Source organism: Eumetopias jubatus, unplaced genomic scaffold (genome assembly GCF_037043125.1).
Source record: "Eumetopias jubatus isolate StellerSeaLion01/CBP00866 unplaced genomic scaffold, mEumJub1_p1.0 scaffold_7, whole genome shotgun sequence".
NCBI lineage: Eukaryota > Metazoa > Chordata > Mammalia > Carnivora > Otariidae > Eumetopias > Eumetopias jubatus.
The window spans coordinates 103,999,485-104,023,033 of NW_028274813.1; the positions used below are offsets into that span (position 1 = coordinate 103,999,485).

Consider the following 23,549-nt stretch of genomic DNA (forward strand, 5'->3'; position numbering starts at 1 on the left):
GATAAAGGAGTTCTTAGCCAGATGCAGATATGGAAATCAATAGACACGTGGTGGTCAAAGGAAATGGGACCAGACCAGATCATTCAGGGAGAAAAAAGGACTGAAGACAAAATTCAGAGGATCTTACACATTAAAGGCCATGTCCAAGGAAAAAGAGCTTATAAGAAACAACTGAAAAAAAGTGATCAGAGTGATATGAGGCAAAACAGGATTGTGACTACACAGAAACCCAGAGACAAGAAAGCATTTCAAGAAGGAGAGCGGAACACTGGCAAATGCTAAAGAAAGGTAAAGAAACAGCATATAAAAATTCACTTTATGCCATTTAAAACTAATCTTTTTTTTCTTAAGAAAGAACTTCTATTTTATTTATTTTTTATTATGTTCAGTTAGCCAGAAAATTAATCTTTTTGAGTATCACTGAAACATCTTTATATTAGGGCTCTTTCATGTCAATTAGCATCTCTGAAAATTAGTCATTATCAATCACTGTTACCATCACTCCCAAACCAAAATCAAAGGGATCTTCAATAGAAAGGGGATTCAAGATCATTCCTATTCCACTCAGAGGTTTCAGGTCTCTTACGGCTTTGCGAAGGCTAAGAATTCTTGCTTTACAACCACTGATTAAATGCCAAATCCAGTACCAAACACACCTCTTAATTTTTCTCCAACGCTGCCATTCCAAGGACTTTCTTTGAGCAAATTTGCAGAGCGTGAATAAATATCTGTGGCATGAGGCAACAAGAGCTGAAGATGTTTATGAAGCAGCGCCACGCTGCTTGAGTTCTGCTGGGGGAAAGTTCTTAAATTACTACTGTGAAAGATTCAAGGTACAGAAATATCATGCTTACCCAAATATCTGAGTTTCAAGGTCCCTGGGAGACCATCATAAAAGGCAAAGAATCACATACCTCACTAATGTTATTGATATGGCAAAATGCCAGCAGCTGTTTCTGCAGTGAACACAGGAGTTCATGAAGATGAGCAGGCTGACTGTTTTCTGAAGATGATGTTCCAAGTAGAAATTTATCACTATTCTTTTCTAGCTCTCCAAAGGCTTGATCCTAAGATGATATATAAATTGAGATTATATTTGAAGTGCTTGAAAACGAAAGTCAAGTCGTACCATAAATGATTCTGACTTAAGAGCCACTGTCTCCTTGGGTGCCTGGCTGGCTCAGATGTTTAACCATCTGCCTTCGGCTCAGGTCATGATCCCAGGGTCCTGGGATCGAGTTCCGCATCGGGCTCCCTGCTCCTTGGGAGCCTGCTTCTTCTCCCTCTGCTTCTCTCTCTCTGTCTCTCATGAATAAATAAATAAAATCTTTAAAAAAAAAAAAAAGAGCCACTGTCTCCTTTTTCCCATTATCAATCTTTAAATTTTTGCACTGTTATTAGCTACTAGCAAAACTTGTAAAGCAATTTCAATGTGTTTTACCATTTAAAAAAAAGTAATACATGTTTCACTACAGAAACTTTGAATATAGAGAAAACAGTACAATACCCACAGACAACATACTTCAACATTTTAATGCAACTGCTTTCCATATCTCGTGTCAAGGTTTTGTTTTCACATGGTTGTGAAAGGACCAACTGAACATTTGAACCCAATTCTCAGAAATTAAATTAGTTTCATATTTTAAAAGAAATAAGTGATGTCAACTATACTTAAATTTAAAAATAGGTAGAAAAAAAAGAAATGGACTAAAGAGAATGACAACTAAATACAGTGTGTGATCCTGCATTTGAGGAAGGGGTTGCTATAAAGCACATTAAGACAATTATAGAAATCTGAATATGGATTGTATAGTAAATTGTATCAATGTTAAATTTTTCTGAATAATTGTTCTGTTGTTATGTAAGAGAATGCCCTTCTTAAGAAATACATGCTTAAGCATTTAGGAATAGTCAGCATGGCATCTGTAACTACTCTCAAATGATTTAGAATACTAGAGATGGTAAAGCTAATTTGGCTGAAGGGTAGAAGGGGGTTCTCTGCTTCTTGAAACTCTTGTGTAAGTTTTTAATTATTTCAAGTTAAAAATATTTTTTAAAAAACTGTTCTTGTAACTTTTCCAAAGAAGACATCCAAATGGCCAACAGACACATGAAAAAGTGCTCAATGTCACTCGGCACGGCATCAGGGAAATCCAAATCAAAACATCAATGAGATACCACCTCACACCAGTCAGAATGGCTAAAATTAACAAGTCAGGAAACGACAGATGTTGGCGAGGATGCGGAGAAAGGGGAACCCTCCTACGCTGTTGGCGGGAATGCAAGCTGGTGCAGCCCCTCTGGAAAACAGTTTGGAGTTTCCTCAGAAAGTTGAAAATAGAGCTACCCTATGACCCAGCAACTGCACTACCCTATGGCCAAGCAATTGTACTATTTACCCCAAAGATACAAATGTAGTGAGCCAAAGGGGCACGTGCACCCCAATGTTTATAGCAGCAATGTCCACAAGAGCCGAACTATGGAAAGAACCAAGATGTCCATCAACAGATGAATGGATAAAGAAGATGTGGTATATATATACAATGGAATATTATGCAGCCATCAAAAAACCCCACGAAATCTTGCCACTTGCGATGATGTGGATGGAACTAGAGGGTATTATGCTAAACGAACTAAGTCAATCAGAGAAAGACATGTATCATATGATCTCACTGATATGAGAAATTCTTAATCTCAGGAAACAAACTGAGGGTTGCTGGAGTGGTGGGGGGTGGGAGGGATGGGGTGGCTGGGTGATGGACATTGGGGAGGTTATGTGCTATGGTGAACGCTGTGAATTGTGTAAGACTGATAAATCACAGACCTGTACCTCTGAAACAAATAATACATTATATGTTGAAAAAAAAAAAAGAAGATAGTAGGAAGGGAAAAATGAAGAGGGGGAAATCGGAGGGGGAGATGAACCATGAGAGACTATGGACTCTGAGAAACAAACTGAGGGTACTGGAGGGGAGCGGGGTGGGGGGATGGGTTAGCCTGGTGATAGGTATTAAAGAGGGCACGTATTGAATGGAGCACTGGATGTTATATGCAAACAATGAATCATGGAACACTACATCAAAAACTAATGATGTGATGTAATGTATGGTGATTAACATAATAAAATAAAATTAAAACAAAAACCGTTCTTGTAAAAAATTTAGAAAATAACAAAACTGTATTTAAAAACAAGTTAAAATCGCCATTTAGTGAACACCCAAAGAAAATCACTACTAATATTTTTTAGTTTATTTCTTTCTGATTTTTGTGACTTTTGCAATTTTTTCGTAATATTGCATACTGTTTTTAATCTTCTCTTTTCCAACAGATTTCGTAAATATTATCTGTCTTCACAAATCATGGGTATATAAATTTTAAGGGTCATAATATTCCCTTGAGCGTATACACCATAATTTACCTAGCCATTTTAGATATTTTAAGTTGTTTAAAATTTTTATTTCTTATAAAGATGTGATGAACACCTTTATGCATAAAGTATGGTCTATGTTTACAATATGCAAGACAGAGTCTCAGCACATTTTAAGGCCCTTGCCATATAAACACCATTATAAGCTGCCAAATAAGCACTGCTCTAGATTGAATGTTTGTGTCAACTCAAAATTCGTATGTTGAAAACTAATCCCCAATGTGATGGCATTTGGAGATGGGGCCTTTGGGAAGGGACTAGTGCCCTCATGAGAGAGACCCCCAGAGAGCTCCCCTGTGTGAGGACACACTGCAAGAAGATGGCTACCTATGAACCAAGAAGCTGGCACCATCAAATGTGCCAGCACCTTGACCTTGAATTTCTCACCTCTCTAACAGTGAGAAACAAGTCTGTGTTGTTTAAAAGCCACCCAGTCTATGGTATTCTGTTTATAGCAGCCCAAACAGACTAAGACAAGCACCATCATTTCAAAATCTTAGAACATGACAGGGGCGCCTGGGTGGCTCAGTCACAGTTAAGTGTTTGACTCTTGATTTTGGCTCAAGTCATAATCTCAGGGTCATGAGATAGAGTCCCACGTCAGCTTCCACACTGGGCATGAAGCCTGCTTGAGATTCTCACCCTCCCTCTCCCTCTTTCCCATCTCCCCAACCCTCCTATCACACACATTCTCTCTCTTAAAAAAAAAAAAAAAAGTAAAAAGAACATGACAAATTTGGTTTAAATCACTTCAGAAAGAAATAATTTATGATTTTCACCCAAAAGCAGTATTTTATTTCCATTTCCATATAACATACACATTTACCCCAGCCCTAATGACATTAGAAAGGCACTACTTTTTTTCACTAATTTTATCTTTAATTGTAGTAAAATACATACAATATCAAATTTATCACCTTAACCATTTTTGAATATGCAGCTCAATAGTGTCAAATGTGTTCACATCATTGTGCACGTGCCACTTTTAATTATATAAATGCAAGATTATACCTTCCTTTGTAAGAAGGACAAATAAAAGCATTAAGAAAGCTCTGACTCAAGGAGGCTAGATTCTTGCCTAAAGTACACGTAGCAGCTATGCAAGGAGGTGCCCTAACGATGTACCACTAATTACCTGGCAGCAGCTTCTAGTGCTGAAGGCAAAACTATCAAATCACAGTAACTGGAGGATGTTTTCTACCAAAGGACAAGTACATCGAACTGTATCTGTAGTGTTAAGAATTCCATGGGCTTCGCACTTGACAGTGACAGCCAGTCTACTTTGAGAAAGGCACTACTTTCATGCCGCATAAGTATTCCTCACAACTTTGGAAAAAAATGTTCTGTCAATAACAAATGACATTATGACATTGTTCCCATTCCATGTGCAGCCAAACATCAGATCAAATTTATATTCTTAAATCTGAAAGAAAATAATTATATAGGCCCAACTGTCATTCGGATTTAGCGACCTTTTAATGTGTACCGAATAGAACACTAAGACTTGCACAGAAGAAGATACAGACCTGACCCTGACAAGGTCTAGGAAACAATATGAAAGGATACACAAACCACTCAAAGTTAAGTCACACAGTACACCTTGTCCCTAAAAATTGCTGAAGTTATACCAAGTTATAATTAACATGGTTAAATCGGGTTATTTGGGTAAGGCTTCCCTGAAGAAGTCACAGATTAGAACAAGCTGGAAACAGGTAATGCCATGTCCACGAACTCAGATGAGTGGTGTGTAAGCCAAATGATGAAGGGTCTGAAGGGGTTTTAATTTAATACAATGAGGTTATTCCAGCAGTAAGATGCAGAGAAGAGATCAGCAAAAAGTGACAATAACTACAACACTGTTATTAGCATTAGGTAATGATGTTGTGAGTTAGAATCCACAGAAATGGGGATGGGGGAGTGAGAGATGGATTTAAGAAACACTTAAGAATTAAGAGCATCCTAACACAGGGAAAGCTATAGTGTCCACTGTCTTCTCTCCTACTGATCAGCCTATTCTTAGTAAGTACTAACCACACTGTAATTACAGGATTATATCTGGTAAGGTTAATCCCTTCCTCATTATTCTTCTCTTGCAAATGTTGGCAACTATTTTTATCTGTTTATTCTTGAACATTAACATAAGAAAAACTTGGTAAAATTCTAAAAAAAATCTTTTTGGAATTCTCAATTACAAGTCATTTGGCTCCTGCAATATTTCAGAAGCCTGACATATGTTTTCTGCCTCTGGGGAAGTGGAGTCTAGAGTTTTATTTATTTCATATGTATTTAAATATCAAACTACCTCAACCTGAAGCCATCCCTATCCCCTCCAAAAAAGAAACAACAAACAAACAAAAAAAAATCCAAGCTTTTTTTTTTAACTATAAAGAAAAAGAGCAACTTACGGTATAAAATCCTAAATTTCTTAAGAGAGTCTTCATCAAAATTTCAGCCAGATGGGTGTCTGGATGGCAGCTCTGAGTGCCATAAGGTTGATCTGACAGGTTTCCATAGCCAGTACACACAGAAGAGAGGTCAGCAGCATCAGAGGGTGAGCTATAGCCAAGTAAGGAAGCTACATGGGTATGATCTTGCAAACTTGTCAGAATGATATCCAGTTGCATTCTCTAAAGAAAAATATTTTCATCAATGAAATACGTACAAATAAGTAATTAGCTTAAAATGCACTTTAAAAGAAAAAAAAGGATCCCACTTAATATCCTGATATTTTAGGAAGTGTATAATTAAAAGAAAAGCTATTCCACTGATACCATTTGGAAAAACGTAACTTACAGCATTCTATTCCTTCTTTTACTATAATACCCAAAACTCTAAGCAAAATGGTATTCTCTGCATAATGATTTTAGGACTTGTAAGAGAAGGAAATGTCAATAGATAAATTATACTATATATTCTTCTACAGACTTATCAATGTAACTATTTATTCTAATGTTTAAAATAAATCACCTGAAATCTAAATTACTGAAAACTACTCATTGGAGGCATCTGTGGATATGATATTGCCAGTGAGTACCACTTTTCCCCTGAAATCTCTAATTCTACAATTGATAGTTCTACTTGGTCGAGTAAAATGTACTTATTTTAATGTACATAAGATATTAAAAATGGAAAGAATAAGCACATTCATGCCCTCAAATACATTTTCATAACAGTCACCTTCTTTTACTTTTTATATAAGCAATTTTAAACAATGTTCTGGGCATGGAACCAACAGTAGCACATGACCTTGATTTCAACTTAGCACACTATATAAACCAAAACGTCTCTGGTTTGATATATAAGCAACAAATTATTAAATTTTAATAATTAGCCCCAAATCATTTAATAGATTATCATTTGCTTCACCTTCATTAGAATTCTGGGAACTCTTCCAGCAGAAAACATTAAATATTAGGATTTACTAAACCCATAAAGTATTATTCCATGAATACATGGTAATCGATAGCTTTATTTCCCTCTCAGTCTATTTCAGTGTCTGTGATATTACTGGTTTACTTAGATACCATGCAAAGGCTCACCTGTCCTTTAGATAAGCTTTCCCATCTATCAGGTCCTTGGGGTAAAAGAGAATGAAGCAATTCCATACGTTCTCGTAATGGAGGTAACAACATGGTTGCTCCCACTGACAGAGTTTCAATTACCACCTAGTATCAAAAAAGAAAAGTGTATTTACGGGCCTACTCCTTATCTTTTTAACAGAAACACATGAAAAATAAATGCACTGACTATTAGGATCATGGAAATCTGAAGAAGGTAGATCACAGAAGTTTGAATAAAGTGACATGAAAAAAGAAAGCAAGCAATCCTTTAGATGTCTTTAAGTAGATTAGAATACGTATTTTATTTTATTATGTTATGTTAATCACCATACATTACATCATTAGTTTTTGATGTAGTGTTCCATGATTCATTGTTTGCATATAACACCCAGTGCTCCATTCAGTACGTGCCCTCTTTAATACCCATCACCAAGCTAACCCACCCCCCAGCCCCCTCCCCTCTAGAACCCTCAGTTTGTTTCTCAGAGTCCATAGTCTCTCATGGTTCGTCTAGAATACATGTTTTGAATTTGCCACTTACAGCTAATCATCATCCAACAAATATTTAGTACCAACTCTATAACATTGGGCCTGATAAGACTCTGCAAAGTGCTGTAGATGCAGAAATGAACAAGACAGACAAAAGTCCTGCATTCATAAGCCTATAGTCTAGTGGGAAAGAGACCCTGAGCAAGTAATTTTAAGTGTGAAAGGAGTCACATATAGGGAAAGTAAAACGAAGTACAAACTTGAATGAACACACACACAGGTAACTAACATGGCCTATGGGCTCACAGAAGGTCTCCCTAAGAACTGGACATTTAGTTAAGAATTTTATTTTATGTAAAGATTTTATTTATTGGGGCACGCCTGGGTGGCTCAGTCAGTTGGGCATCTGCCTTCGGCTCGGGTCATGATCTCAGGGTCGTCGGATTGAGACCCGCATCAGGCTCCCTGCTCAGCAGGGAGTCTGCTTCTCCCTCACCTCCTAGCTCATGCTCGCTCATGCTCTGTTGCTGTCTTTCTCAAATAAGTAAATAAACTTTTTAAAAAAATTTTATTTATTATTTGAGAGAGAGACAGAAGGCATTAGAGAGAATGAGCACGAGTAGGGAGAGAGGGAGAAGCCAGCTCCCCAATGAATGGGGAGCCCGAAGTGGAGCTCAATCCCAGGACCCCAGGATCATGACCCAAAATGAAGGCAGACGCTTAACCAACTGAGACACCCATGTGCCCCTAAATTAATAATTTTAAAACAAGAAGGACTTGGACTAACAAATATCCAGGTAGCTATTAAGAACAGTTGCATTATCTGAGGCCCCATAATTTCTCAGGGTCATAGCTTCTTTATCACTAAAATGAGGGTGTTGGACTAGAAAAAAGAAACACTTGATTATTAAGAGCTCTTATAAATTTAAAATACAATGGAAGAAATTTTAAAAAACTCAATAGAAGGTTTAGAATATAAAATTAAATTTCTCATAAAGTAGATGGGGGAAAATGGAAAACAGGAAAGAAAACATAAGAAAAATTATGAGGACTCATCCAGGAGGTCTGGTATCCCAATAATAAGGAGTTCCAGAAAGAGAAAACATAGAAAACAATGAAGAGGAAATCAATATACAAAATACTTCAAGCTAACTTCTTAAAACTGAAGACTATGAGTTTTGAAATTAACAGGGTCCACCCAAGTACAAACCACAATGGTTAACAACAGACCCACATCAGTTCATATTATTTTGAAATGTGAGAACACAAAGGACAAATAGAACTTGCTATAGAATCCAGAGAGAAAAGCAGATTTCCATTCATACGATAAAAACCTGAAGAGCACTGATTTTCTGAGTAATAACACTGAAAGCTAGAAGACAATGACTTCTACGGGAGAACAAATTCTTAACAGGAAAATGATTTAGATTAGAATTCTATGCCCTCAACTATTCACGAAGATATTCAATTCACAAACTACTTCATTGTGAGTGTATTTTCAAGGAATATTTTTCCTATCTACCCTCTCTCAGAAGCTACTGATGGAGGTAAAAACCCAACAGACACCACCTTAACCAAGTGATCACCGTCAAAATCTCAAGTAATAAGACACCAGTACCATGAACTCCATGATGTGGTATACTGAGGACACATCATCATTTCTGTGGCATTCTTGCCAAAAATGCATAACCCCAGTCCAATCATGAGAAAACAACAGAGATATTCAATAAAATAACTGACCAGTACTCACAAACTGTCTAGGTCATGAAAGACAAGGAAAAAACGAGGAATTGTGACAGTGTAGGAGACCAAGGAGAAACAATAATCAACTGTAATATGGGATACTGAATAGGATTCCTCAAAAGAACAAGGACAGTATTGGAAAACTGATCAAATTTCTAATAAGCTGTTTAGTGTACTGATAGTATGAAGCTAATGTTAATTTCTTGATTTTGATAACTGTAATATGGTTATGTATGACATTAGCATTGGGGAAGCTGAGTGAGAAAACTCTATTTTTTATGCAACTTTTCCTTAAGTCTACAAATGACTCAAAATAAAGCATTTAAAAAGAAACAAAAAAGAGCAGCAATAGTGAGTGCTATAAACAGATTAAGTTACTAGAAATTTCAGAGATAAGGAACAGAAACAGCTTTGTACACATCCTGAGAATTCATCTCCCAAGGACTCTCCTAATAGAGTAACTACCAAGGACAGTCAAGGAATAAATAAACAATTTCCAAAGATAATTTTTAAAATTTACTTTCCTTATTTTATTCCAGTACTTTTTGACCTTTTAAAAATACTACACTTTCATTCCTGATAAATATTGAAACATCAAAGTTCCCATTCACCACCCGGTTAATATTTCTCCCACCCACATGCCAGGGATATGTCTCTCCAGTTGAAAAATGAGTTATCCTTTTTGTTTTTTTAATTGACATGTAACTGACATGTCATAAAATTCACCTTTTCTAAGTATAAAATTCAGTGGTTTAGTATATTCATAGAGTTGTGAATCACCCCTATTCTAATTTTAGGACATTTTCATCACCTCAAAAAGAAATTCTGTGTCTATTAGCAGTCACTCCCCTCTCTCCCTCCCCCAACCCCTAACAACCAATTGATTTACTTTCTTTCTCTATAGATTTGCCTACTCTGTACATTTCATATACATATAATCATATAATATGTGGCCTTTTGTGACTGGCTTCTTTCACTTAGCATAATGCTTACAAGGTTCAGTCATGTTGTAGCATGTTATCAAAATCTTTCTTTTTATTCCTGAATAAGATTATCCTGGTACAGACATACCACATTTAGCTCATTCATTTATCAGTTGACAGACATTTGCTTATTCTGCTTTTTGGTTATTATGAATAATATTGCTATGAACATTCCTGTACAAGTTTTTGAGTGAAAATTCTCTTGGATACAGACCTAGATGTGGAAATGCTACATTATATGGTAACAATGTTTAAGGAACTACCTGCTTTCCAAATGGTACAGCTGTACCATTTTACATTACCACCAGCAATATACAAGAGTTCTAATTTCTCTACATCCTTACTAACACAATCCTCAGTCTTTTTGATTATAGCCACTGAGTGGGTGTGAAGTAGTGTTTCATTATGATTTTGATTTGCATTTCCCTAATGACTAAGGCTGTTGAGCATTTTTTCATGTGCTTTTTGGCCATATGCATATTTTCTCTGGAAACATGTCTACTCAAAATTCTTTGCTCATTTTTAAAGCTGGGTTATTAAAAATAAATAAAGTTGGGTTATTTATCTTTTTTATTGTTGAGTTGTAAAGATCTTTTATATATTCTGGAAACTAGAATATTTCTTTTTGAGATTTTATCTCTTTATTTGAAAGAGCAAGCATGAGCGGGGGTGGAAGGGGCAGAGGAAGCAGCAGACTCCCCGCTGAGCAGGAGTTCCTGGAAAGGGGTGGGGGTTGGGGGGCTCAATTCCAAGACCCCGGGATCATGGACCAAGCCAAAAGCAGACACTTAACCAACTGGGCCACCCAGGTGCCCCTGGAAACTAGAATATCATCAGACGTTTGATTTACAAATATTCCTCCCATTCTATGTATAAGTTGTATGTTCATTTTCTTGATAATGCCCGTTGAGGCATAAATGTTTTCCATTTTGATGAAGTCCAATTTATCTCTCTTTTTTTGGTTGCTTGTGCTGTTGGTGTCACATCTAAGAAACTATTGCTTAATCCAAAGTCATAAAGATGATGTATGAGTGGATAAGCAAAATGTGATATATACATACAACAGAAGATTATTAAGCCTTAGAAAGGAAGGAAATTCTGACACCTGCTACAACATGGATGAACCCTGAGGACATTATGCTAAGTGAAATAAGCCAGTCACAAAAAGACAGTTTATGATTCTACTTATATGACATATTTAGACTGTCAAAATCAAAGAGACAGAAAGTAGAACGGTGGCTGCCAGAAGCTGGAGAAAGGAGAGAATCAGGAGTTATTGTTGGGTGGGTACAGAATTTCAATTTTATAAGATGAAAAGAATTATGAAGATGGGTAGTGATGATGGCTGAACATTATGAATGTATTTAATACCACCAAGCTATATTTAAAAATGGTTGAGATAGGGGCACCTGGGTGGCTCAAATCAGTTAAGCGTCCAGCTCTTAATTTTGGCTCAGGTCGTGATCTCAGGATTATGAGATCGAACTCCACATTAGGCTCCAAGCTGGGAATGGAGCCTGCTTGAGATTCTCTCTCTCTCCCTCTGTCCCTTCCCATCCCCCTCTCCCTCTCTCTCTCAAAAAAAAGGTTAAGACAGTAAATTTTACGTTGTATGTATTTTACCATAATAAAAAATAAAACTGGGTCCCTATCCTCAAAATTTATCCTCTGGTGGAAAAGACAGGCATGTTTGTGAACAGACAACTAAAATACAATGTGATGCAATGAGAACACATACAAGAGAAACCTAACCTGGCAGGAGAGCAGAGAATGAAAGGCTTCCCAAAGATGAGTCTTAAAGGATGAGTTAATCAAAAACATTTACTTCCACCAAGAAAAGGAGTAAGGGAAATAGCATCCAGTTGAAGTTTTCCAATATATGGTTGAATTTATGAGCTACAACTTTAGGGAAAGATGTGGCTTGAGATACAGATTCCAAGTCCTATATGCTTACCTCTTGAATTTCATCTGGGACAGTTGAATCCATCAGTCTGAAAAGCAAATTTCGAAGTGGACCTGCCTGTCTCCCAAGAATGCTGGTAGCTACCCCTCCCGCAAGTGCAAGAGCAAGGTGATTTGAAAGCAGCTTTAGGCACAGCTTGAGGAAACTGTGGTGTTCCCTGAAACCAAACAAAGTGCTGTGAACTTCTGGAACATAAAAGAGCATGTGCTATCCAGTTTGGGTAACATTTTTTCTCTTTAAAAATTTTGTCAAATTATGACCAATAGTGATTTTTAAAACGTGATTCATGAAATTATGGGTAACTTTTCCTAAAGGTCATTATCAATAAGTACCTAAGTTTAGCTCTTTTTTAGATTCTAAAGAAGTTTAATATAATTGAGGGGAAAACAGAACAAAAAAGAAAAGTCAAGCTCAAAATGAGTAATTAACAGACATAACACACAAACACACCAATATACATATATGTAATATACCTTGATGAAGGGAAAGGGAGTGGGGGAATCTCACTGTTTATTTTATCACAGTATCTCTCAAGAAAAGAACGCAGGTGTGAGAAGGTACTCTCTTCAAGATCTACACAATAAGGTCGGTGCCATGCAACAACTTGTCTAGAAGGAAGCATAAGAAAATCATGTAGTAACCTTAACGGGAATTTTCACACATGATCAAAAACAAAATTTAAACCATTAATAAAGCTGAAAGACTTCAACAAAATATACAGAAGACCTTCTTAATTATAAAAGTTAAAACCCTTCATTTTAGCAACCAAGGAAAACCAAGAATTTGCTATCCCTACAGTTCTTCAAAGAGAAAACATATAACCACAACCTGCTTTGAAAAGTTGGATATTCACTCACTTAAAGGCAAGACCTGAGCCACAGGATCTACTACAGTCTTCTGGTTCTAAGGGTCTATAAAATGTGTATTTCATATTAAGAAAAACAGCCTGACTCTATAGAACAATAAACTAAAAGCTATTAAATGAACAACTCCTGGGGCACTTGGGTGGCTCAGTCAGTTAAACATCTGACTCTTGGTTTTGGCTCAGGTCATAATCTCACGGGCCATGAGATCAAGCCCCGCCATCAGGCTCTGCACTCAGTGGGAAGTTTGCTTGGGATTCTCTTCCTCTGCCCATTCCCCAACTCACATACACTCACGCTCTTGCTCTCAAATAAATAAATAAATCTTTAAAAAAAAAAAAAAAGAACAACTCCTAAAGACTCTTCTGAAGACTGTCAAGATATTGGGAACCAACTACCTACATACGAATTGGGAAGTTGCAAATTTAATATGAACAGCAAATTATTTATAATCAATTTATTATATTTTTAGCTTTTGTTTTGGAGGGTAATTATCTATAAATGTTTTTATTGGTAAGAATGTCATAATAAATCAAAAAAAAAGAATGTCATAATAAATCCATCTGAATCAAGGGTCTGGAATGCAAATATAATATATACCAAGTTTAAATTAGCCCACATGCATCTGAAAATATCTGAAACAACCCTAAAATTCCTTAAAATTCATACTCCTAATAAAAATCATCTACCTGATTTTCTAAAAAGATATGGTTCTCTCTTTAGGAAAAAGCTAAATTTCTGCAAAAGCAACCTTTAAAAGTATAGCCACTGCTTGTTTTAAAAAAATCAACCAGACGAAGGCCACTGAGGCTAATCAACTATTTAATAAAACCTAGCTCTGGGGCACTGAGGTGGCTAGGTCAGTTAAGCATCTGCCTTCGGCTCAGGTCATGATTCCAGGGTCAGGGCTGGGATCATGACCTGCATCAGGCTCCCTGCTCAGCAGGGAAGTCGGCTTCTCCCTCTCCCTCCCCACTCATGCTCTCTCTCTCTCTCTCTCTCACTTTCTCTCTCAATAAATAAAATCTTTAAAAAAATAAAAAACAGGGCACCTGGGTGGCTCAGCTGGTTAAGCGACTGCCTTCGGCTTGGGTCATGATCCTGGAGTCCCGGGATTGAGTCCCACATCGGGCTCCCTGCTTAGCAGGCAGTCTGCTTCTCCCTCTGACCCTCCCCCCTCTTGTGCTATCTCTCTCATTCTCTCTCAAATAAATAAATAAAATCTTTATAAATAAATAAACAAATAAATAAAACCTAGTTCTGACTGTATTTTAATGTAACTTCCTCTTAATATGGAGACATTTAATTTTTAAAATCAGATCTAGAGACAGAGAAGGAATTCAAAATGTTTAAAAGACACTTAAATCAAGAAACTATCTTAAATAGAGGGTATAACTTCTTGCTTATATAATATAGCCTCAACACTCAAATCGAAAGAACTCTAGATGTCATTTCTGTGACAGTAAAAAAATCAATACTAGAAATGTTCAGAAGGGCATTTTATGAACAAAGTACAATTATTTTTGTTTTCATTGGTGTTTCTGTTGTTATTAGAACACAAGAGTTTTTAAACGTGGCATTCTTACCTATCCCTAGGAAGAGCAGTCCATGCCAAACTATGTGATGTTCCAGCAGAGATCTGCTGAATAGCTATGCCATCTAAGCCACTCACTTTCTTTGGCTTAGTAATAGGACCTGTGGAATTTCCTTGGCCACACTGCCCCATTGAGTTATTGCCCCAGGCATAAACTTCATTATCTAAAAATAAAATAAACAAAAGCCTAATTTAAATGTAATAATTTACAGAAGATAATAGTTAATACTGTTTCTTTTAAAAACAAATGATGTTACCATGAGAAAGAGCCAAACAATGACTATCTCCAATAGAAATATCAACTATTCTTGTGGCAGCCAGTTCTTCAATAAGCTTGGGTCTCAAAGCAGTAGCTTCTGAAGAACCACAACCTAGACAAGCTCCACAGCCCCAAGCATAGACCTGAAACAAACAGAAAAGCACTACATGTAATATCCTGAGTTATTAGGTTGAAGACTTACGTTGTTTAAAAATAAATATCATCTAGGGGAACCTGGGTAGGGTAACTGGTTAAGTGTCCAACTCTTGGTTTCAGCTTTGGTCATGATCTCAGGATCATGAGATGGAGCCCTGCATCAGGCTCCGCACTGAGTCTGGAGCCTGTTTGGCATTCTCTCTTTCCCTCTCCCTCTGCACTGTCCCCCTTCCCCCGACCAACTCATGTGCACATGCATGCGCGTGCTCTCTCTCTCTCAATAAATAAAATCTTTTTTAAAAATAAATTAAAAAATAAATGAGAGTGTGGCTTGATACTAAATAACTTCTGGGGTACCTGGGTGGTTCTGTCAGTTAAGCATCCACCTTTGGCTCAGGTCATGATCCCAGGGTCCTGGGATCAAACCCCGCACTGGACTCCCTGCTCAGCAGGGAATCTGCTTCTCCCTCTTCCCCTTCCTCTGCTTTGTGTTCTCACTTGCTCTCTCTCTCTCTCAAATAAAATCTTGAAAAAAATAAATAATAACCTTCTGCTGTTAAAAATAGTATTTACTGTTTTGACTTTTATATTTATTTTGCTGTTTTTAAATGTTCACTACACAGGCAGACAAGCAGCTGAGCTGAAAAGAAAAATAACTGGTCATAGGAAAAATGGAAAGATCTTAGAAGATCTTAGCAGCTTAGAAATACTGTTGTTATCTTACATCTTCTCTTTCATATGTTTCCTACTCTGTCTGCAGGTCTCAACAAATATTTCTTGGTTGATTAGACCAAGGTGTGAACATATAAAATGAATTATGTAAGTCACAAAACTGATGTTTATGATTCAGTTAAAAATCACATCACCTCTTTGTTATAATAATTTTAATGATCACTTACAAAGAGGGCCATGTGAAGCAGTAGTCAACACAGCTCTCCGATCATCTTCATTTCTGGCTAATTAATACAACCACCACCACTGACTGATTTAAGAAGCTTAGGGGAAAGGTGAATTGAAGAGGAAGATAAAAGGATGAATGACTATCAGATGGGCAGCCCAAAATCAAAACAATTAGCAAACTGAGTGACTTTTTTTTCCTTCGGTGGGTTCTGGTAATATCATATAGACTCTTACCCTTATGCCACTGGGTTTGGGAATTGTTTTGTCTTTCAGTAAAGACTACTGAGAGGTTAAACCTCTTAAACAAAAAAAAGAGCAGCAAATACTTGTACCAGTTGCTAGAGAACTACTTAAGACAAAAATAGAACAAAATTCCAGTACACTAAAGGTATATGTTAGAAGGGGTTAAGAACTAAAGACAAGTAAGGTGAAAAAATACATAGTCAAAGTCATTCAAAATCTCCTAAATCACTCATCAAGTACAATACAGTTCTGTCACTCAGTAAGATCCATATAGGTAGAGTCTGCTCTTGCCGTGTTCCTCTGGCTGAACACCAGATGAAGAAATATCTGGCTTGTATTTAGGGACCTTGCTGTATAAAATATACATACTGTATTTTTCAACATAAGAATCACACTTAATATGATGGGAAGTCAGCAGTGAAGTGGCCTGAGAGGACTGAGGGAAAAACAGATGTTGCTCATCTCATGTTCAGCAAGTATAACGGTAAATAGAACTACCCTTGTCATTTAAATGTATTTCTCTCTCACTTTATTTTTTCCTAAGTATATATATTTGATTTCACACAACTTAGCATACTCATGATACAACTCTTCTATATAGCAACTAACTCACAAGTTCCTTTGAAATTTAATGTAATAAATGTATTATCATTATTAGCAACTAATAGTTGAACAGTACTTGGTAATTTATAGAAATTTTCAATTCATGTAATTACCTTATATGATCATTCGTAGGCAAAGCAGAAATCATTACCCCTCTCATACAAAAGAACGTGATGATGAAGGGAAGTCTGTGATTTGCCTATGGCTATACATTAAGCAAGTGAGCATCTTCTGGCCTCAATTCATAGTCTTACCACAAAACCCATAGTGAGGAAGAAGTAAAAGAGAAGTTCCAGGTTTTAAGGCACCATCCAGCACTGTAACAAATGACTAATGTAATGAAATATAGGGTAATGAATAGTTTGAGTTTGATTTTTTAAGACACAAGGCATTCTAGTCTCTCCAAAATAATTACACTATATGCTAATTTCAGCTTTGCTGTTCATCATCTGCCTTGTGAATTAGTCAGAAAACATTATTATACAACTATGTGGTACGTAATGGATTCCTACATGTGAGAAAATGAGTGGTCAGCTCACTTTTTCACTGTGGTTGCTAATGGATATAAGAAGAAAATTATTAAGTCTATCACCATACCTGGATCCTATCCATCACCAACAAAAAGCAGAGAGAAGTCAAAATATGCACATAGAAGTTCAAAAGTTAATAAAGGGATCGTAAAGTTCTGACTATCCTAAGCCTGACTAGCCCTTTCTTAGAAACACCTATCCCTCTCAGATCATTTTCCATATGGAAATTTCTCCTTACCCTCTTTTGATCACCTTCTTGCCCTCTTAGTTCCTATCACTGGTTTCAACAAGAGCTATTCACACTTTCTCCCACTATCCATAATTTTTAGGAAAAAATTTAAGGGGTGCTGAGTGCTATAAAGGTTTTATAAAACCTGTTAATACAAAGAATGGGGCTGAGAACGGGTTTATCTGGGTCACACATGCCAGGTGAGAAAATCTCGTTCCTTTGCAAATACTCTACCTCTTCAAACAGGAGAAAATACTTCATTTCAATAGATTGCCTTTATTTTTTTTTTTTAAAGATTTTATTTATTTATTTGAGAGAATGAGAGAAGAGAGCACGAGAGGGAAGAGGGTCAGAGGGAGAAGCAGACTCCCCGCCGAGCAGGGAGCCCGATGCGGGACTCGATCCCGGGACTCCAGGATCATGACCTGAGCCGAAGGCAGTCGCTTAACCAACTGAGCCACCCGGGCGCCCTCAATAGATTGCCTTTAAAATGTTATTTTTTTAAGGGGCGCCCGGGTGGTTCAGTCGGTTAAGCGTCTGACTCTTGGTTTCAGCTCAGGTCCTCATCTCAGGGTCCTGAGATCAAGCCCCATGTGGGACCCCACATTCAGCATGGAGTCTGCTTAAGACTCTCTCTCTCTCTCTTTCTGCCCCACCCCCACTCTCTCTCTCTCTCAAATAAATAAATCTTAAAAAGTAAAATGTATTTTTTTAACTTTAAAGTTTAATTATGATTATTACTTTTTAGTCACCTACTCCTCTGAAATAATTTAATCCTTTTATGCTCATCCCTTATTCCTACCTGCCCTGTTGATGTTAAAGCAAGTGAAGACTGGCTCCCAGCACAAACTTTGCGAATGAACATTCCTTGTAAAGCTTCAACAACTTTAGGTTTATACACTCTGTTAGTATCTCCATGGCCAAGTTTGCCTACCAAAAAAAAAAAAAAGCACATTCAAGTTAAACAATTTATTTGTTTTAAAGAACCTCTATTCTTTTACCTAAGTATTCATGTTGGTAAGTATCACTCATCTTTCTATCACTAACCTGACAGATGTGCAAAACTCTGTTTCTGACAGCAGAGGAGGTGAACAAATGAATGTTTTTGTTACAAGAAAGAAACAACCAACCAACAGGCTTCTGAATCTTAATTTCAAGCAATTAAAACCACTTTAAGAGAGATATGGAAAACTTTTTCTTTCTCTACTTTTAGTGGTCATATTTCTAACTTCAAATCTGCTGATGTAATAAACAGGTTGTAACAAGCAGTTTGTATGTATCTAATTATTTTTAATTTTTGAACAGAGCCAATAGTTACTGAAATAGAAAACTTGGCAAATCACTAAAGAAGAAAAGCAAATGGCCAACAACATATAAATTCAACCTAAGAATCAAGGAATTATTAATTGATACCATTTTCACTACTGAAATTACTTTTTAATACCAATTGTTTGTTGTTGAAAGACATGGGAAAAATAAGCAATCTCACACTGCTTATAGTTGTGAATAAGTGGACAAGGATTTAGTCATTCGTTGTGTAGTTTTTGATACAGAAAAATATTTGGAAACCATCTAGGTACTCAATAATAAACTGATTTTTTTAAGTTGTATTACAATTACATAAAGGAATACATTGAGCTACTTAGAAAAATGTACAGCCATAGAAAGATATTCAAAAAATACTGTCAGATAAAAACCAGGTTATAAAATATCTAAGATATACATGCCTGCTTTGGTTTTCAAAAAAGACATCTATGTGGAAATACATGTACATGTTTATACAAATACATATATACTTAGAGGTCTACCTATGTAAGTTTTAACAATGGCTATAGCAACATTCATTGAAACAGTTCATTTAAATTTCTAAAATTTCTACTCATCTTTAGAGTTTTCCTACATTAGGCATGTACAACAGAAAAGTACATTTTTTTAAATCTCAAGAAAACAAGCCCAAAACTATCAATAAATAATTTTTTACATACCATTGTCTCCTCCTCCAAAAGACCATACAGTTCTCCCATCTTTAGACAAAGCAATAGTATGTGAACTGCCACAAGAAACCTCTCCTACATTGCTAATGTCTTTTACTAATGTTGGAATGTTACGGCTGTTACTGTCTCCATGACCTTGGATAAAACACACACAACAAAGAATAATGTTGTTAACTCTTTCTTTAGGACATTACTTCACAGGCAGAATAAACATGTTAAGTTAATGATAGAAATGAGGTATTTTTAAAGTGCAATTAAATATGAAAGACAGAATCATTTCCAGTATCTATCTTCTCATCCAATCTTCTAGGCTGCTCTCAAACTGAGACACACAGTCCCTTCAGTGAATCATTAGAATATTCTACATATGCTCCTCTCCCAGCACTTGTCTAATGCTATCTAGTAACATGCTCACGTCAACTTGTTTTCACACACACTTCAGGATCATGATGTTATCTTTCTTGTCCCTGAAATCCTTCAGTGTCTGCTCATAATAGGTACTCAGTAAATACTTGCTAGATTTAATTACAGCTTAAATTTCAGCACTAGAATCCAGGTATTCGTAGTATAAAACTGTCTTCCTCTGGGCTAAAACTAACAAAATAATTAACAGTTCTTTGGCCTATTAAATCTAGTCTCACTGCTTCTCTGTAACCATCATTTCTATTTTTCTGTGAGAGTAACTTCAATTTTAAAAAAGCTTACCTAGTCTTCCAAAGTCTCCTTCACCCCATGTGTATAATTCACCATCCTCTGTGACAGCAGCACTATGTCTATACCCAGCAGACACACAAACAACTACCTGCATGGCACACAAAGCACACCAAGATGAAGAACATGAATATGCTAAAACATATAGTTCATATTTGATCTTATGCACAGAGACTTCAGAGATACTGATATTCACAACTTATCCAGAAGATGCCATGTACAGTTGTAGAGGCTGTGCCCAGGACAAGGGTGCCTAAGGTCACGAAAGTACTAAAATACAGCCTCTGCTCCATGTGCCAAGCCATGAAACCTGCCTTCCACCCAAAGAAGATGATAACTTTCCTTAATTCACACAAAGGCACTGTGAAGGTTAGCAGGAGCCCTGAACACATCAATCTAATCACTTGCAAGAATACTGTATCACCAATCAAGTCTTTACTCAAAGGGTTGGCAGGGGCTAAACACTCATGGAACAATAAAAAAATATAATGTTAACATAAAACCTACAATCCTGGCTAATCAAGAAAAACTCATTACATAATAGGGATAATTCTCAAAAACATAGTGACTATTACCAATGCAGAAAGATCTAAGCACTATATAAGCTTATATTAATTAAACTCTTAGCAGTATCTCTTTACCCTCAATTAGCTGTACAGTTTATGAGTAGAATTAGAGGAATAAGAGTGTACAACAACATAACTGGGAGATGACTCATAGCTTTTACCACTGACCAAAATAGTTATTTAACAGAAAAAAAATATCTATACTAATTACTCTGTATCTTTTCAATCTCCAAAAATTAGAACTCACTTTAGAAAATTCAAAATTTAGATTCAATTAAAAATACTGAAAACCATGCAATGCCTGGGTGGCTTAGTTAAGTGTCTGCCTTCAGCTCAGGGTCCTGGGATCGAGCCCTGCATCAGGCTCCCTGCTCAGCCAGGAGTCTGCTTCTCCCTCTGCCCCTCCCCCTCAACTCGAGCACAATCTTTCTCTCTCTCAAAATTTAAAAACAAACTAACACTGAGCACCTAATACATTCTAGATAATATGCTAAAAACTTCTGAAATTTTTATCTATAAGTCAGTAATTTACTTTTTGGAATACTTTTCCTTTATGACATTCATACTAAGTTATATTTAATTAGCAATGTTTCCATTAAAAATAGAACATAATAAAATTAAAATTAAAAAATAGGACATTAAAAGGAATACAAGTAAAAAAATGTTTAAAGAATTGGAATTAAGGAAGAAAGAAGGTGCTAGAAAGACTAGAAAAATACAACTTCAAATAGTATTTATCTGAAAATTTCCTTAGAGCCCCACATTCAGCATCTTATCAAGTATCCCATGATGCCGTTCAGTGGAACATTCCAAAGCTCACTGCTTTGGGGTTGATGTCTAAGTTAAAATACTACAAGTTATAATAAAGTAAAATTCACTTGATAGCCAATCTTGTCAGACAACCTCCCATGAAGGAAAAGTGTCCCAACTTGCAATTCTGGTATAATATAAAAATTTAAACTTTACGGCGCCTGGGTGGCTCAGATGGTTGGGCCTCTGCCTTCGGCTCAGGTCATGATCCCAGGGTCCTGGGATCAAGTCCCACATCAGGCTCCCTGCTCCTTGGGAGCCTGCTGCTCCCTCTGCCTCTATCTCTCTGCCTCTCATGAATAAATAAATAAAATCTTTAAAAAAAAAATTTAACTTTAAAAGGGTCTTATATAAAAAAACTTTTGTGGCAAGAATGTAATCTTAAAATAGAGGAACCTGTATAATTGCATATAATTGTAAGTTCAGGGAAATACCTTCACTTCTTTAAAGAAATGTAAAATAGGGGCGCCTGGGTGGCTCAGTCGTTGAGCGTCTGCCTTGGGCTCGGGTCATGGTCCCAGGGCCCTGGGATCGAGCCCCACATCGGGCTCCCTGCTCCGCGGGAGGCCTGCTTCTCCCTCTCCCACTCCCCCTGCTTGTGTTCCCTCTCTTGCTGTATCTCTCTCTGTCAAATAAATAAATAAAATCTTTAAAAAAATAAAAAAAAAATAAAGAAATGTAAAATAGAAATTAGAAGAGGAGATCTAGATTCAGCTTCTAATGGTGCTAATTATTTGTGTGTGATCTTAGGCAAGTGAGTTAACCACTCTAAATGCCTCATTTCTATTAAGATGCCACCTCCTCCAACCTTATGATCTCATTACCTAATATCACACCCCACCCAAGTTAGTATCTAATACATTACTCAATTTTTTCTTTATTATTATTTGAAATCATTTTATGTGCTTACTTATTGATTATCTGTATCCACAGATTAAAAGCTCCATGAGACCATGGATCTTGTCTGTTTTGTTCACTACTGTATGTCTAAGGCCTAAAACACTGCCTAGCACTTGGAAGATACTGAACAATATTTGTGAAATGGATGATTCTCAGTTTCCTCATGTGAAATGAGAATAATGACTACCTTAAAAAGTTGTTATAAGAATTAAAATTAAGTAATGTATGTGAAAGTGTTTGGTAAACCATTAAGGCAAATATACAAAATATAAAAAGGACTTGGGGGTGGGGGGGAACTTCAGAAAGAATATATCAAAATCTGAAACATATAATCACTTATAGCACAGTGCATCTAATTATTTTTAAATACAAAAAGAAAGCGCATACCTTTCCCTGCAGAGGGCCCTGAATAAGCTTGGGATATTTCTGTGTTGAACTATTTCCATGTCCCAGTTTCCCATAATCACCATCTCCCCAACTGAAGACTTCTCCTTCTGTTGTAAAAGCTAAGGTGTGACCATCAGATCCTTTAGAAGATGAAACCTTTTTAATGGACCTGTGAGGTTCAAATGTTAACTTTTTTAAAGTGGACTGATTATTAGAATCTCCAAGGCCCAGTCTCCCATAGCTGCCTTTACCGCAAGCTCTGACAGAGCCATCCGTAGAAATAACAAAAGTGCAGTATTGTCCAGCTTCAATCTATAAGCAAAAAAACAGAACAGTAAAATAAAATGCTTCTGTGAGAATCAAAGTAAAATATTTAATGCTAGTTTTATCAAAGAGGTTCAAAGAAGTCTTTAAAAGCAGAATATGGCATAAATCTCCAGAGACATTAAACAGAAAATTAAGAAAACTATTAATGGCCTTTTCATAGTGACTTTATTGTTGAGCTCAAATCAATGCATATTTTATCTCTTCAGGGTATCTACCCAGTCATGATTCAATAAAGCAACAAAGTAAAATGTTTAGCCTCATCTTATAATTGGTGGGTGAAGGGCAAGGAATAAAATTATCTTATAAATTCCT

At 36.5% G+C, this 23,549-nt stretch overlaps 1 protein-coding gene across 11 annotated transcripts in view; it reads right to left on the reverse strand.

The window, feature by feature from the left end:
* HERC1 (HECT and RLD domain containing E3 ubiquitin protein ligase family member 1) overlaps nucleotides 1-23,549 on the reverse strand; it is a 188,963-nt gene that overhangs the window by 110,139 nt on the left and 55,275 nt on the right. For 8 of the 11 annotated variants that reach the window (XM_088024836.1, XM_088024833.1, XM_088024832.1 and 5 more), the window contains exons 5-16: nucleotides 22,911-23,222; nucleotides 20,242-20,338; nucleotides 19,528-19,671; nucleotides 18,345-18,472; nucleotides 14,880-15,024; nucleotides 14,615-14,786; nucleotides 12,639-12,773; nucleotides 12,157-12,322; nucleotides 6,967-7,092; nucleotides 5,833-6,054; nucleotides 915-1,067; nucleotides 657-792 (exon numbers count right to left, since the gene is read on the reverse strand). In XM_088024836.1, coding sequence (XP_087880962.1) covers nucleotides 657-792; nucleotides 915-1,067; nucleotides 5,833-6,054; nucleotides 6,967-7,092; nucleotides 12,157-12,322; nucleotides 12,639-12,773; nucleotides 14,615-14,786; nucleotides 14,880-15,024; nucleotides 18,345-18,472; nucleotides 19,528-19,671; nucleotides 20,242-20,338; nucleotides 22,911-23,222 — 1,936 coding nt within the window. The remainder of the gene's footprint in view (nucleotides 1-656; nucleotides 793-914; nucleotides 1,068-5,832; nucleotides 6,055-6,966; nucleotides 7,093-12,156; nucleotides 12,323-12,638; nucleotides 12,774-14,614; nucleotides 14,787-14,879; nucleotides 15,025-18,344; nucleotides 18,473-19,527; nucleotides 19,672-20,241; nucleotides 20,339-22,910; nucleotides 23,223-23,549) is intronic. The other 3 variants (XM_088024837.1, XM_088024839.1, XM_088024831.1) reach the window with 1 other exon arrangement.